Genomic DNA, 17291 nt, shown 5'->3' with positions numbered 1-17291 from the left:
TTATGGACTACAATTCCCATCAGCCCCTTCTAGCATGGCCAATTGGCCATGCTGGAAGGGGCTGATGGGAATTGTGGTCCATAACATCTGGAGTGCCAAAGGTTCGCCACCACTGCCCTATGCCTGCCTATCTTTGCATGGGAAAGACTAAAAGGGGAGCAGCCAGAGGTGGGATCCAGCAGGTTCTCACAGGTTCCCGAGAGTAGGTTACTAATTATTTGCGTGTGCCGAGAGGGGGTTACTAATGGGTGATTTTGCCACGTGATTTTGGCCTTTTAGTTACTCTCCTATCAGCAGTAGGGCGAGAACTTACAGTTCCAGGATAAGACTGGATGCGCAGCCTGCTTGCTGCATTCGCTTTCTCCCCAAGGACCGGCGCAGCGGCTGCGTCCTTGCCACAGCCCCGTTTAGGAATGCCCCGCCCCCGGAATGTCCGGCCACTCCTCCGTTGTGCCCTGCCCAGCCCCATTGATGCTACTCCACAGTTTAAATCCCACCATGGGAACCTGTTACTAAAATTTTTGGATCCCACCACTGGGAGCAGCCCCATCTGTTTATGTCCCTAATGTGAACTGCAACATCTTTTTAAAAAATTAGCGATGGAAGTAGCCACCCTTGCCCCACAATAGCTTTTGAATTAAAAAAAAACAATCAGCACTAAAATATCATTACTGTAACACACCATTGTTGTGATAAGTTCAGCACGTTCTCTCAATTCCCTGCTTTCATTTTTTAAAAGTTGTCACCCCCTTCCCCCATAGAGATATCAGGATAAAGGCATACCTCCTCAAGGGAACAGGCTAGATACTTTTTAAAGTTGAAAGCTGCGAATTCAGGAAAACTGCTGAACTTAGATTTTTTTTGTTTTCTGTGAATGCTGATATTATGTTGTTACAAGACTTACTTTTTTAAAAAATCAAAAGCTAAACCACTCATCTTCAGGGAAGCAGGGAGCAGAGCAACTGGTTTGACAATAACAACAGTCCAATCATCAAAAAGTAGGTTGGAAGTGGATGGGACAAAGAAAGCTGAATAAAACATTGGCCCTTCCCACACAGACACTTAAAACATTTTGAGGCAGGAAATAAAACGTTTCTTCCATGCAGATTCACATAGTTTTTACCCCAAAACATTTTATTTCCAGCCTAAAAACATTTTAAATGTATCCTCAAGAATAGCTATTCTTTTGCTGAAACGTTTTCACAACATTTTGACTTGCGATGCAATTTCTTTAAGACATTTCCCATGTCTCTCTGCAGTCCCCAGACTTCTCCTTGGTGCCATTTTCAGAGCTCACTCTGTTCCGGGGTGAAATCTATGAAGCATCGATTACATGAGCTATGGCAAATCACAGCATGAAGAATGCTGCATAAAATCCACAAATATTTTTTTAAAACAAGGAAAATCATAAAAGAGTGGCTAGGAATCGTTTTGACGGGATGAGTGTGGACAAATGGGGGTGGGGATAAACATTTTGCATATGTTTTCAGCGACTTGCGCGGAAAGGGTAATTAGGCATGAGGAAAAAAGCAACTCAAAATCTGCTTCCAGAAACAGGTCTGGATAACAGTGGTCTCAAAAGAAATAGTGAAAAAATGGGGTGGGAGGGTGGGACTACAGGCATAAAAACGTGGGCAGAAATTGGGGGATAAACTGAAGCAGTATGGGACCAGAACTGATGCAAAAAATCAATGTGGAAAAGCCTCTAGTTATGAAACCAGTTTCAAATTGCCTTTGACTAATATGGCTTCTCCCTAAGAATCCTGAAAATTGTAATTGTATCCTAGGGCCTTTCCCCACTTACCTTAAGCCCCGTGCTACTCTCCTCAAGTAGCGCGGGGTCCCCCTGCACTCCCCACGACAGGGGCAGCAACAGCGCAGCTGCCCCAACGCTGCCGCTGTCGCGCCCCCTCAGCGCGCGGCATCCCTGGCGCTGGAGAAAACGGCGCCTTTTGATGACCCTGCGCTCTGCGCGGGGTCGTGGGGACGCCGGGGCGCGCACCAGGGATGCCGCGCGCTGATAGCAGCGCGCAGCATAGAGGGGATCCTCGTGAGTGGGGAAACACCCCTAGAATCATTGCAATTGGCTGCTTTGAAAACCAGAGGACATGTTTAGCTCTTTCCTCCCATTTCTCTCCTGTGCTTTAAAAAGCTTCCTCAATGGTACAAGCAAATTTTCCTTGCAAGAGACAAATATCGATCTGAAGAGATAGTTTAAATCTTCGAAGAGCCAAGGGAGGGCTTTTTCCACCCTAAATCTTTCCACAATCTTCAAAGCAATCTCCTGAAGCCTCAAATCAGGATATAAAACTGGTAAAAGTCCTGAAGTCAAACAACTTCAGACCCGGACCCAACTTGCTTTCCGCACAGCCACACAGAAGCTGTTGGAAAATCAGTATGTGCTTATTTGGCTTGAAACTGAGGCATTGTGGAAAGAGGGGCTCATCCCCCACACCATTTTTCCAAGCTGAAACAGCCTTGAGGGGAGCAATTTCTCTTTTCTTACAGCTGCAGGTGCACAGTATAACACGCAGAATATTGCTGGGCTGTTCCAGCTCAGGAAAACAGTACATTTGGGAGTGGCGGGAGGCAGACAAAGCAGCAAATACTTCCACTTCTCCCTTGTCTTGAAAACAAATTAGCTCTTCTTGAAGACTCTGCAATGACCCTGGTTGTTTTTAATACTAATAACAGTACCGGCCCAGAGCGATACTCCTCCCACTGCAGTTACCTGCTTTCCATGCCTATTCCGCCAGGAGATCCAGCGGGCACCATCTCGGCTGTAATTAATTTTGTACATTGGAGCAAACTCGTTGCCATGCCCTCCAGCATGGCGGCCTTGGGTCCCCACCAGTGTGATGAAGTGCAGGGCATGCAAATCAATCTCCAGGAATTCCTTGAGGTCATCTGGTTCCACAGGGACCTCAGGACACCAAGCACCATCTCCCTCTTCAGAACCCAGCCTAGAGCAATACAGAGGAGACAGGACAGTGAATATGGTTGGTTTGGCCCATCACTCTGGAGCTGAAGGAGATCTCTTCTTAAGGCTTCAGGCATGAGGTTGTCTACCCCATTCTTCCAAACTTTGGAGCTTTGAGCTCCAACACCCACCACCTTTCTAGTGATAGACCAGTGATTCCCAACATGGTGTGCATGAGCACCATGGTGCCACCAAACTATTCCTGGTTCCCACTTGCTTCTTATGCAAAACACTTCTTCCCCAAAGCAAAGGACTTTCCTCCTCCTCACTGGAAGAGGAGGTAATGTAAAAGAAATCAGGAGACATCAACTTTGGGAGGACCCACTGAGAAATAACTACTCCCATCACGGGATGATGCTTGGTTTCTGGTTTGAAACCACCCAACATTTGGTAATTGTTCCCCATGGTTGAAATTTAACATTGATCCTGTCATGGCAGACTTTTGTGGTAGCACCCACTACCCTTTCTCAAAACTCTATAAGTCAGTGGTGGCGAACCTTTGGCACTCCAGATGTTATGGACCACAATTCCCATCAGCCCCTTCCAGCATGGCCAAGCCTTAAGAAGAGATCTCCTTCAGCTCCAGGCACAATAGACTTTTTCATTTACTAGTCATTGTTAATGTATTTGTGCTCAAAGATCTAATCTGCCCCTTCAACTTCACCAGAAAGCATCAATTACCGTACCTACTATGCATGCATATGTCTCTACCAAGGATCACCAACCTTATTGATCCTGTATGCACTTTTGAAATATTAAAAACAAATATTATTTACACTAGTTAATAGATGTCACCACAAAATGGCTGCCACAAGAGGGATAAGACAACCACAAAATGGCTGCCATGGAAAATGGGGCCAATTGCAGAAGGTTTGGTGATTCCAAGTCAAGTGTTATCCTATGAGGCAACTGTGTCTGGATGGATACACAAAAATGATGCCTCAGGGCTCTTTGAAGCACTTCCTGGTCCAATGAGATGGCAGAAAGTCAAGACTTTGAAGATAAAAGGAAGTCTGTGACAGGAAATATATTGGCAGGCACCATGATGCCCATGGGCATCACTTCATTAAACTATGCTAATACATAATCCCCTAAACTTTCAACCCAAAAGATGTTTATTTAGGTCACCCTTCAACACAGGTCATCGGTTTGGTAAAGGAGGAAAATATAAATATGGAATATGAGAAATTATAAATAAATCACTTAACTTTCCATCCAAAACCATGAGAGAAAATGAGAGAAGAACTTCATGTTGTATATAGTTCTATGATTGCTTTTCCAGAATTAAAAAAAAGACTGCATCTCCACAGGCCTTAAAGGGAAAGGAAGGCAAGCCCAGGGCGAGACAGGCACTATAATCCTTCGAGAAATCGAAGGAGAGAGTGAGACAACACCTGCTTATGGTAGCAAAAGTGGAGGGTAAATCATTTTCTCCCTATCATCAAATATTTGAAATTGGCAGCACATTCAGGAGAAACAAGAGCAAGTTCCTTCCCAAACAATGTATAATTAACCATTGGGATTCATTGCCCCAAGAGGTGGCAGCAGCCACTGGCTTTGTTGGCTGAAAGGGAGAAAGAGGCTCAGACAAATTCATGGAGGATAGCTCTATCAGTGACCATTAGCAGTTATGGCTGAATGGCCCCTCCGTGTTCAGGGCAGTCTATTTCCAAATAGCAGTTACTGAAGCACAAACTGTTGCATTCATGCCCTATGTGTGGGTTTCCCAGAAGCATCTGGCTGTCCACAGATCAAAACCAGAAACTGTACTAGATGGATCTTCAGTGTGATTCAGCAGGACTCTTAGCACAGATAGACAGGAAATGCCCTGTAAATTGTAAAAACATTGATGAAGAGGGAGAGATGCAGACTTCCCAAGACCGTCTAGGAGTGTATCCTTTTACCCGGAAGCCTGGCTTCCTAACTCTAGCAGTGGGGATGTTGGCAGCAAACAGTTGCCTTTACAACCATGGTGGGAGAAATGCACCATGCTCACAAGCTCAAAGGCACACAAGCTCAAAGGCACGTCTTTGCTTTGCCTTATCACTACTGCACATGTGCAGAGCTTGAAATCCCACCCTGAATCCCACCCAGGCTTGGGGACCAAACTCTGGCAATGGATTGGTGCCTCATACTCTCCTTAGATCCTCCTGCTGGTAGATGTGAAACCAGTTCCAGCTTTTGGAGTGTCTATGGGCAATGAGGACTAGGTGGACACTTTAAACACCCAACCTGTGAATGGAAGGGGCAAACAGTCAGTAAGAGGTATACAGCCAATGCAGATTTCTTGCATCATCAGAGGGGACTTTGGGACTCATTCTCCCTTGCCCTAGGGATTGGACAGGTGGGAGGTGGTTTGCATGCCTCTACACTGTTGGATCTAATGCAAAGAGAAAGTCTATGTGGCAGTCATGGTCCTTAGTCAGTATATGCTTGGCAGCTGCTCAACTGTCAACCTGAAAAGCCAGCCATGGATACAGAAGGGACAACTACCTTGCAGGCCACTTTGTTGTGAAATCCTTCCCAAATGAGTACAGCCAAAGAATTTGGTTCCACAGAGGGCAAAGGTAAATGAAGTCAAGCAAGATGATAGTTATTCCAAAAGAAGATGAAAAGAGGAGGAGCAGGAGAAAGAAAATACACAACTCCTGTTGATTCTAGATCCAGCCGTCTGGCTTGGGTGCAGACATGGGTGCATCTGACTCTCACCTTCCATACTTAGCGGCTGTGGATTCTGACCACTGGCTGGAAGCAGAAATGTCTTCATCAGGGATATGCCCACCTGACATGCCCAGTGGATAGCGGCAGACAGCTACAGAAAAAGAGAGGAGAAAGCAATATCATTTTGCAGATTTTGACAGATCTTTCATTAATGGGGCATTGAGTTGGAGGAAAGCTTCGCTGAGGGCAGAATTGATCCACAGGGTCAAAACTGTCACCTTTAAATCATACAGACAGGGATCTATAGTGATCATACAGTAAGCCACAAATAGAACCATTTTCCCCTATTAATCTGTTGTTTCGTATCATCTCTAATCTGTGCATCATTAATTTTGACATTAGTAGACATATCCTTCATTCCTTTACCCTGGCTGTGAGAATGATCCAGAAAGATCTCAAGATATCGTCTCTCTTGAGACACACACACACACACACACACACACACACACAAAACAGCAGAGAGATCCCTAAGCAGTGGATCTGATCCTTTGCAATGCAGATGACCCATGGAGAGGCCTTTGATGGACTCAAACCACTGGTCTACCAAAGTGACTGTCTGTTTACCCTGGTAGTAGCTCTCCAGGATCTCAGGTAAAGAAGGTCTTTCATGTCATTTTCTACCTTAAAAAACAACTGGAGATGCTGGTACATAACATCAACCAGATCAACTATCAGTTTTTTCAGTTTATCAAGTCCCCTACCTGTGAGAGAGAGTTTCAGGTAACTAGATTGTAGGAGGGGCATTCTCCACACTTCTGGGCTGCAAACAGCTCCCCCACCAAAAGATGCTTTGAAGTGGAGAGGGCTATGTAATGCCCTTTTGTCCCACAGCCCACTGGGGCCAGAAGCCCAGAGCATTCTTATCCAGGAGAAGTAGCGGGATAGGAAGAAAGGAGGATAATGAATCCAAGGACCAGGTGAAGAAACCGTGCAAAGGAGGACTTGGTGGAGAGGAAGGCTGAATCAATAGGCTACAACAGAATGGTCAGTGTCTACAGCAGATTCCTGCAAAGTTTTAATTGTAAACGGAATCAAATTGTCAGCTCTCATGGGCATGGAGGTAAACTTAGGCAGCACATTTAGACCCAAACGTGTTTCAGTCCATTGGCCTTCTTCAGCAGTCAAAAATAATGTTACAAACTATTGAAATCTGACAAAATGTTGCAGTCATTACTTCTTACGTGAAACTCTACATGATTGACATCATTCCACTCAAATTGAGCCTGATTGAAAATATGGGCACACCATTTCATACCTGTTGAATGAACAACTGTCCTGTATTGAAGAGCTGGGTTTAAATGGTACTAAACTTTTCAGTACTTACCCCTGTCATGTATATGGCACTTTTTGCCGATATTGTAACTTTTTGTCAGATTGTAATATTCTGTAACTTAATTTTTGAGCACTGAAGAAGGACAATGGGCAGAAAAGCATTTGGGTCCAAAAGTGTTGCATAAGACTTTATGTGTCATGTTGTGATTTTCATTGATGAATGGCCATTTCCCCACTGAGAAATTAAAGCCGGATACAACCAGGTTTCAAAAGAAACAGGAGCTTTTCATCGCGGTTTCTCCCTCCCCACTGCAGTATGTGTCAAGTGAAGACCTCAATGTCTATCACGGATTCAAGCAATGTAACACTCCCCACGAACACGCGATCTGCTCGGCGGGTCTGTTCTTCCTTGACCTGATTGGCTGTTGTGTTGGGACGGGAACATGTTTTAAAACTTTTTTTCACACAGCTACATCATTACGTAGATGCGTAGGCAGAATTTCCCTGCCTTCTGGTTGGCTATTGTGCTGGAGCGGGAACACTACTCTGCCATTGATTGAAAATTCATGCTAGTCTTCTTCTCGTTTTTACGTTCGAACGGAGCCACGCATAAACAATTTCTCAAAATCATTAAACCGTAGCTTCCTATTTATGTACCTTCGTAACCACACCCAATGCAGCACAAAAACAGGCTGTGTGCACTCTGCGCACAGCCCACTGCGCTCTGATTGGCTGGAAGGTTCGAAGGGCTGGAAGAATAAGTCACGTCTGTCCCCCATTTCTCCCCACCAATCCAGCTTCGGAGCGTGATTGGGAAAAAAGGTGCACTTCAATGCAGGTTCTGAAAAAACGTGAGATGGGGGTGGGGGAAGCGCGTGCCAGAACCAGGAAGAATCCATGTTTGGCACTTAAGTGGTGGAGAGTTCTTCTTAAACCGTGTTTTTTCACATGAGTATCACACAATAAATTGACCATGGGAAATCGACCAATGTTTGGTTAGGGCCTTTTACTATGATATGCTGATTTTAATTTGAATAAACACATTTGTATTTTTGCTACGCAGCAATTTATAAGGTCCAGTTTTATCTTAACTTTTTGGTTCGTTCCTCTGGTATTGAGGTTAAGTTTTTGACCCTTTTCCTGTTAGGAATCTGGAAGTTCCTATGGGGATCTTCTAAGCAACTATGATTTAACACGGACCCTTAGGTGGCATATCTGGTTAAGGAACCAGGCTTCCCCAGATTGCCAAAATTGGATTTCTATCATAATGGGTCATGATACGGAGGCAGGCAATGGCAAACCATCTCCAAATGTCTCTTGGTTTGAAAACTCTATGGGGTCACTGTGAGTAGTGTAGTCGACCCACGTGGTCAGCGTAAGAACGAGACGAGACGCGGAGATAACATCTGGTGGAGATCGCCAGCAGCGGGAGCCCGGAGGTCCGTGTTCCTAGCGAGTCTCCCGCGTGCTGGTTCCTGGCACCTTTTATTGTTATTCTATCGGGGCGTGTAGGAGGGAGGAACGGGGGAGTTCCGGGAGAGCGGGAGGCGGGAGGTCGGGAGATCATCATGTGATGCATGATCTCACCTGGCTACGTGCGGAGAGGAGCGTAAGCATCTGAGCCTAATCCTCACCTGGGGGCAAGACCATTGTCCCTGCGCCCGGTGACTGAGCCAGACAGTTCATGACCCGTGACTCATGGGGGGATGAGGAGTGGGGGTGCGGTGCGACCAGAAGGCCGTAGGTCCGTTGGCGTTCCAACGTTCTACCACGGTGCTGCTGGGTCAGCAGTGCATTACTACAAGTAGGCTGTGAATTGATATCCCTTCCCCCCTCACCCAAAAAATCTACAATTCCTACAAGGGATGTCATTAGAACCTGTGCAGGAGTTGCCTTCTCCAGATGCAGAAGAAAATGTGGGAAGTTAAATGTGTGTACCAATCTGTTGCTTAGATGGTTTGCTCAGCCAGCCTGCCTGCCTGCCTGCCTCTGGAATGGTGGCAGTATCAGCTGGGTCTTGGCTCAACACCATGAAGCTCTTCATCGAGCTCCAGACTTTCCGCAGGCTCAGTTTCTATGCTGCTTCCCTTTCCAAAACATTGGCTGCAGCCGAGCCCTGTCTTATGACTCAATCACTCCCCTTTTCGAGGGATTCAGCACAATAAATTCAGCACTCCAGATCCTGAAAGGAGTTTCCCTTAACTGGTGATCATCCACACCAGCAGGATCTAAGAGAAGGCAAGAGATAAAACAGCTCGAAAAACCTTGCTCCTGGAAGGGAAGCTTTTAAGTTGCACCAGGCATGCGACGTGTGTCTGGTGTGAGGAATGGAAAAGCTGTGCACAAGGTGGCTTGATTGCAGCCTGATATGATACGAGTTTTAGGACAGCAAGCCCAAGGAGGAAAGTCTCAGGAGTGTCATTTTCAAAACTAGCCCCAATTTAAGGTAGCATACACACATACCTTGGGCTCTCCAAGTCCTGCTCTTGTGTCTATCAAACCAACCAACACAGAAATATCCAGCTGGTGAGGGAGTTTTTCAGGCAGAGATTTAAATAGTGGGAGGAAATCTGCTTGATAATTTTTTTTGTACAATGCTTTGTACTCCACCCCCTTTAATAATTGCAGTTGATCTAAAGCAGAGGAGACACTCTAGAAGTATTTGCTTTTCATTCAAACATACATTCTCTTTCCACAGCTGCAGGCCTACAAATGTAATGTTAGCCAGAGGGAGGGTTCGTTCATTTTTCCTGTGTTGCTCTCATTTGCTCCTTCCCTTCCTCTCTCCACAACAAGCACCTTTGTGAGGTTGTTGGGGCTGAGAGATTTCTGAGACAACTGTGATTCAGAGGCGTAGCTCCAAGGGGACGGGGGGCGTGACGCACCGGGCGTGCGCCCCCGCAGGGGCATGACAAGGGCATTTTGGGGGCGGGACAGGGATGTTCCAGAGTGGGATGGGGCGTGGCAGGGCAGGGCAGAGGACGCACCAGCGCACCGGCCGCTTTTCCCCCTTGCTACGCCTCTGCTGTGACTAGCCCAAGGTCATCCACCAGGCTTCATGGAAAAGACCGGGGAAACAAATGTGGTTCACCAGATAAGAATCTGCTGCTCATAAGGAAGAAGAAGAATTTGGATTTATATCCTCCCCTCCCCACTTTCTCTCCTGTAAGGAGATGAAGGGGCTTATGAACTTCTTTCCATTCCTCTTCCCACAACAGACATCTTGAGAGGTAGGCAGGGCTGAGAGATTCTGAGAGAACTGTGACTAGCCCAAGGTCACCCAGCAGGAATGTAGGAGTGGGGAAACAAATCTGCTTCACCAGACAAGGCTCAAACCCGGTTCTCCAGATTATAGTTTACCACTCTTAACCACTACACCACAATGACCCTCAAAGAGTACATATTTGTGGAATGGTTTTGTATTACAGTTTGTATACACAGTTGGTTATCTTTGTTACTGTTTTTCCTGGAACTGTGTACTCTTTATTTATCTAGATCTTGGAAGTTAAGCAGGGTCGGTACTTGAATGAGAAACCACAGAGGAAGACTCGGCAGGGGAATGCGATGCCAAACCACAACTGCTTCTCATCTGTACTGAAAGCCCCTTGCTGGGGTTGCTGTAAGTTGGGGGCGACTTGACAGCACTTAACGTTTGTAAATACATGCCCTTGTGCAGTTTTTTGGCTGACAGCAGGCAGTAATTATCAGCCAAATGGGACATCCATCAAAGCAGTATATGGGAGCAGGAGTGGTCTTAGCCAATGGATAACAGGATCACGTGCCCCAAGCCCCACACCCACCTGTAGGTCCACTCCTCTGGAGGAGGCTTGGAAAGAGGCTGGGAAAGTTTGGGCAGACACTGCCTGCCTCTGAGCATCAGCAGAATAAAATTCTGAAGTTTTGCAGACTCTCCCTTCCTGTGCCTCCTCTCTTCTGATCAAAACAGAATTGATTTGAAGCAGACTCCAAATTTCTAAGAAGAGGAAAAGAAATGGATTTCTGGATTTCAGGGAGAAACTGGGTAAAGAGGAATCGAGAGAGCTCCTCTTAACAACACTAATCCAACCATGCAGTTCTTGGTCCAACAGAACAGTGTTTCCATTTGTGGAAAAAGAGGCAGCGACCGCTACCGATTTCTCCCCCTTGCAGCGCAGACCGCCATCTAGAGTTCTCAACCTGCAGGTGCCACCTGGAGATTTCCCACTATTACAATTGATCTCCAGGTTACCATGATTAGTTCACTTGGAGAAAATGGCTGCTGTAGAGGCTGGACTCTATGGCATTGTACCATGCTGAAGTCCCTTCCCTTCCCTCCCCTCCCCAAACCTTCCTTTCTCTAGGTTCCCCTCCCAAATCTCTAAGTATTTCTCAACCCAGTGCTGGCAACCCTACCCCCACCACACCCCTATGCTCCTCCCTAGGTTCTGCGGACCTCCATGATCAGTTCAGTGGGTTGTGGCAGCAAAGGGAAGCAGAGAAGTCCTGCACTACAAAAGTCCAGGGATAGCTGGATACACACCAATCTCTACATAACATTCTCCCTGATACCGGAGAAGCCATAGCTGCCCACCGTTCATTTGAACACATCTTGACTCTTTCTCATGACCATGCAATGCATGCCTCTGACGACGCCATTTTTCACTTGATTCACAATGTGTGCAAAAATTGGATTATATAAATCAGCGTAAATACATACACTACCGATGCACATGGCGCACACTGATTAACACATCCTGAAGCGGTTGTGTGGTTGCATCCAAAGATTATGACATGTGAGCACCAAAAGGACAACTGAATGGAGCAGTTTTGCAGACCCACTTCCCAGTGGAAAAATACCAGCGCCTGCGGTGTGCAATTGGTTTGGATTTGCAAGAGACTGCCGAAGAAGCTTCGGCAAGCCCTGCACAGCTACCTGAGTGTTATTTTTTTCATGGTTAGCTGCCAAGAAAGCTTCTCAAAGAGCTGCTTGTTCCACAGTGTTTACTGACTGATCGCTGGCCCCAGCCCATAAAACTGTGTCCATAGCTTGCCTAGAAGCTACTTCCTAGCGAACTGAGCCACATAGGCTAAAAAGTGGCAAAGGAGAGGATGCCGATCTGAAACCCTCACATCGACAAAAGCATATTCCAACACATTTCATATATCCTCTGGGTGCGTGTAAAGTTCTGTCAAGCTGCAGCTGACTTACGGCAATGCCACAGGGTTTTCAAGGCAAGAGACATTCAGAGGTGGTTTGCTTCCCTATGAATTTATCTTCAGAAGAGGTATTGCCTGAAAGGACTACAAATCCCAGCATACAACATTCCAGTAAGACCTAAGCTACATAAGAAATGGAATATCAGTTATTTTAACCTCCCAACCTACTTTCACTTTAAAGCAAACTCAAGAGCTCCAACTTTCATCAAAGCAGTGGTGCTACTTTTACTGATCAAGACAGCCTCCCTCCCACCAAAAACAGCCACAACAGGGAAAAACGAATGCATGATACTTCTCTGTTATGGCTAACAGCAGTGGGGAAGTGCTATAGGAATGAAAGGGTTAACCTGGCTCCTCCAGCAGTGCAGCCCCAAACCAAATCACATTGCCTTGCTGGCACTTTTTAATGTTCAAGTCAATGTGTAATATGACCCTTTTGAGGAAGATCAATCAGCAGCATGGAGGGTAAATCAAACAACAGTGATGAATCATGACAGCTCATTGGAGTCTCCAGCTAAAGAAGAAGAGGAGGAGGAGGAGTTTGGATTTATATCCCCCGTTTCTCTCCTGTAAGGAGACTCAGAGGGGCTGACAATCTCCTTTCACCACAACAAAACTTCCTGTGAGGTGGGTGGGGCTGAGAGAGCTCCAAAGAACTGTGACTAGCCCAAGGTCACCCAGCTGGCATGTGTTGGAGTGCACAAGCTAATCTGGTTCCCCAGATAAGCATCCACAGCTCAAGTGGCAGAGCGGGGAATCAAACCTGGTTCTCCAGATCAGTGTGCACCTGCTCTTAACCACTACACCATGCTGGCTCTGTACTTCTGAATATCAGATGTTGGGAAAGCAGACGGTGATGGAATTGCTATTGCCTAACAGACATCTGGTTGGCCATGATGGGATACAAGATGCAGGGGTAGATGATCATTTCTCTGATCCATTAACGAGCTTCCCAATGTACATTTATATTGTACATGGCTCAAGAGCTTTTTGTAGTAACAGAAAGAAAACAGCTTTAATCAGATATTTCTTTGAGTTTTGCCATGGTAAATCCAGATTAATTTATAATCTTAACTTAAAATGTGTGGATCACCTGCAGTTATATGTAGTGACCATAAATATGTTATGTCTGGTGTCAGAAGTTTATTTATTTATTTATTTATACTTTCAGCTTTTATACCGCCCTGTCCCCGAGGGGCTCTGGGCGGTGCACAACATATAGTGAGTACAGAATAATCAGTGAATACAGTCATAAAACCATCATAAATTAAATAAAATCTATAAAAATCTATAAAAGCAGCGAGGCCTAACTAAGTGTAATCTCTTAATAAAATTCCAAATATAAATATGGGTGTGGATGGCGCCCCATAACCCGACATTAAATCCTTCCCCCAAGAGAGAGGCGGCAGACCCCATCGGATGGTACAATCCCAAAGATAGATCAGGGGAAGGGGAAGGGGAAGGGGAGGGGGCACCATCAGCGGCTGGTCCCTCCAAAGGCCCGGCGGAACAGCTCCGTCTTACAGGCCCTGCGGAACTCACCAAGGTCCCGCAGGGCCCGGACAGCTGGTGGAAGAGCGTTCCACCAGGCCGGGGCCAGAGCCGTAAAGGCCCTGGCCCGTGTGGAGGCCAGCCGCATCATCGAGGGGCCAGGGACCACCAGTAAATTGGCCTCCGCTGAACGAAGAGGCCGCGTTGGGACATATGGGGTGATGCGGTCTCGAAGATACGAGGGCCCCAGGCCGCGTAAGGCCTTAAAGGTCAATACCAACACCTTGAAGACGATCCGGAATTCTACTGGAAGCCAATGTAGCTGGCGCAGTACAGGCTGGATGTGGTCCCAACTGGCGCTGCCTGTGAGCAGGCGCGCCGCCGCATGTTGGACCAGTTTCAGTCTCCGGATCGAACGCAAGGGAAGGCCCGCGTAGAGCGAGTTACAATAGTCTAGCCTGGAGGTGACCGTTGCATGGATCACAGTGGCTAGGTCTGCTTGGGAGAGGAAGGGGGCCAACCGCCGGGCCTGGCGGAGGTGGAAAAAGGCAACCCGGGTTATATGGGCCACCTGGGTCTCCATAGAAAGAGACGAATCCAGGTGGACCCCCAGGCTGCGCACGGAGGGGGTCGGCGCCAATACGGCCCCCTCCCACACCGGCGGCTGGAGCGGCCAAGCCAGAGGATCTCCGTCTTCGATGGATTCAGTTTTAACCTGCTCTGTCGCAACCAACCAGCGACCGCCTCCAAACAATGCTGTAGAGCCGCAGGGGTGGTGGCTGCTCCCCTCTCCATCGACAGAATGAGCTGTGTGTCATCCGCATACTGATGACAGACCAGCCCAAAACTCCGTACCAGCTGAGCAAGGGTCGACGTAGATGTTAAACAATAGCGATAGTAACGCCTCTGGGGTACACCGCAGGAAAGCGGGCATTTCCGGGAGGCCTGATCCCCGCGACTCACTTGTTGATTCCGGACTCCGAGAAACGAGACAATCCATTGAAGGACTGTGCCCCGCACTCCGGAGGCGGCCAGGCGGTGGGTCAAAAGGTCATGATCGACCATATCAAACGCTGCTGTAAGGTCTAACAATACCAGCAGCGCCGATCCGCCTCGGTCGAGCTGTATACGGAGTGTATCCGTGACGGGCGACGAGAACAGTTCTCGGCCCCATGCCCAGCACAGAAGCCGACTGGAAGGGGTCAAAAGCCGATGTGTCATCCAGAAAGCCTTGAAGCTGCTCCAGCACCACTCTCTCAATTACCTTCCCAGAAACGAAAAGATTTGAGACGGGCGGTAATTGGCCAGATCCTCGGATCTAACGGTGGTCTTCGTAAGAGTGGGTGGACCACTGCCTCCTTCAACCCATCCGGGAAGACCCCTTGCTCAAGGGAGTCATTGATAATACTCAACAGATGGGGTCGTAGCTCCTCCCGGCAGGTTTTCACAAGCCAGGAAGGGCACGGATCCAGAGGACAGGTAGTAGGTCTAACAGCAGCTAAGGCCCTATCAACAGCGGCTTCGGAGAGCAGGGAAAACTGGGCCATACAAGGGCCCGAAGACGGCAAGGGAGCCTCCAGTTCACTAATTGTATCCAACGTAGGAGGAAGGTCCTGGCGGAGCGACGCGACCTTATCCGCAAAAAAGCTCATAAATGCCTCACAGCTGATACTCAATTGTGAATTTGAAGAACCCTCTGATAGGGAAGTTAAAGACCGAATTATATGAAACAATTGTGCCGGGCGAGAGCTAGCGGACGCTAGCGGACGCGAGAGAGGAGGAGAAGAAAGCCCTCTTCGCCTCCTTCGTCGCCATCTCATAGGCTTTCATAAACGTCCTATAAGATGTTCGCGCAGCTTCGTCACGAGTTAAAAGACAATGTACTGCCAAGAGGAACCTCATGGATCGAAAGGGCACGAATTTGATAAGCCATATCAGGCTACACACAGTTTGAACTTTTTTTTCCAAAACTGACATAAAGATTGTGGTTTCCCTGGAAAAATAATCCAGGGATTCACAGTGTGTACCATTGGTAACACCTCTTCCTTTTCCTCCTCCTTCTCTGACTTGGAAAAACAGCACTGCCTGAGATAAAAGCAGCCCAGTCCCCTTCTCTTAGGCCACTGGAAGTGAGGCAATTTTGGTTTCTCAGTCAAAGCCAGTAGTGGCAGTAGTGTCAATGCTGAAATGGAATATCAGCATTCAGTTCATTCGTGTTTGAATCCCACCACCATTGGAACCTGTTACTAAAATTTTTGAATCCCATCACTGGGTAGATCTGGACACAATCTACCCTCCAAAGCGGCTTGTGGCTCCAAGGGAACTGAATTTGGTAGTCTAGAGATCAGTGATAATTATGGAACATTTCCTAGAGATCAGCAACCCTAGGTCGTTTCCCCACTTACCTGGGTGAGTGGTTGCTGCGCACTACTCCCAGTGAGCATCATTTCTGACGCACGTCCGGGCTTCCCCATGACCCCGTGCTCTGCGCGGGGTCATCAAAAGGCGCCAGGAATGTCGCATGCTGAGGGGGCGCGACAGCGGCAGCGTCGGGGCGGCTGCGTTGTCGCCGCCCCTGTAATGGGGAGTGCCGGGAGACCCCGCGCTACCTGGGGAGAGTAGCGCGCAGCAGCAGGTAAGTGGGGAAACGCTCCTAGTTTACCCATAACTTCAGCACATCCTTAACTTGTTCTGTTAACTAAACAGGAGGATTTGAAGGACACGCTCCAGAGTTAAAAGTACATTTATTATATGCCTGCAAATAAGGCATACATGAGATACAAACTATAATCATTTCACCTTTCCAAACTGTAGCTGTGGAGAATTCTGAAGGCACCTCACAGAACTACATATCCCAGAGTTCTTACGTAACAGCTTGACAGTTAAACCTATTTATAAATATTTGGAAAACTTTTTATCTGAGGCGTGGGTCTTTGCTGAAGGCAAAACATTTCTAAAAATAAGCCTTCACACGCACAATCCAAGTATCTATCCATCACTGAGGGCGGGGGAGGGGGGGACTTTAAAAAGCCATCAGTTTTTTCTCCCTAACTTCAAACTCACGCTGAATGGAATAACTGGAAACAAAGCTGATTCAGAGATTTCTGGCTACAAAGGGATGGTATTACACACAATCCAAATGTGCTCTGCTTCCCCGGGATAAGGGGCCCTCTTCAAGGGAAAATTGGGAATGAAATAAATCGGGAGTGCATTTGCCATGTTACTCTGAGTGGGCGGGCAAGGCAGACCGCTTCAAATCAGAACCAGAGTTCTCGTATAGTGTTGCTGAAAGGAATCTGGTTTTCATAACAAATTCCCAAATAAGCATACATAGATATTTTATATCTTGAGGAGGAAACAAAACAGGCATGTACTCAAACAAGATCTAGGCTGTAACTCTCTCTCACACACACTCTTTTCTTAATGATACGTGCTGGGCCAAACTATTTGGTGGAAGACATGGACCTAGAAAACCATATCTTTGCCAGAATTGAGGTATGGAGGTTGTAGTTTGGAAAGAGCTAATGAAGAAAGCATGCTTAACCTTCTCTCCTTCTACCATTTCCTCACTCTACTTCCGGCCCCTAACTTGTTTGCTCAGTTGGGGTTCCTCTATATATATATCTGTTAC

At 47.1% G+C, this 17291-nt stretch overlaps 1 protein-coding gene across 2 annotated transcripts in view; it reads right to left on the bottom strand.

The window, feature by feature from the left end:
• DDR2 (discoidin domain receptor tyrosine kinase 2) overlaps nt 1-17291 on the bottom strand; it is a 68278-nt gene that overhangs the window by 32502 nt on the left and 18485 nt on the right. For both annotated transcript variants that reach the window (XM_048498033.1, XM_048498034.1), the window contains exons 3-4: nt 5690-5792; nt 2732-2963 (exon numbers count right to left, since the gene is read on the bottom strand). In XM_048498033.1, coding sequence (XP_048353990.1) covers nt 2732-2963; nt 5690-5792 — 335 coding nt within the window. The remainder of the gene's footprint in view (nt 1-2731; nt 2964-5689; nt 5793-17291) is intronic.

This window comes from Sphaerodactylus townsendi, linkage group LG05 (assembly GCF_021028975.2).
Source record: "Sphaerodactylus townsendi isolate TG3544 linkage group LG05, MPM_Stown_v2.3, whole genome shotgun sequence".
NCBI classification, from domain to species: Eukaryota; Metazoa; Chordata; class Lepidosauria; order Squamata; family Sphaerodactylidae; genus Sphaerodactylus; species Sphaerodactylus townsendi.
Note: the sequence above shows the minus strand (reverse complement) of the source record. Positions and strands in the feature narration are given on the sequence as shown.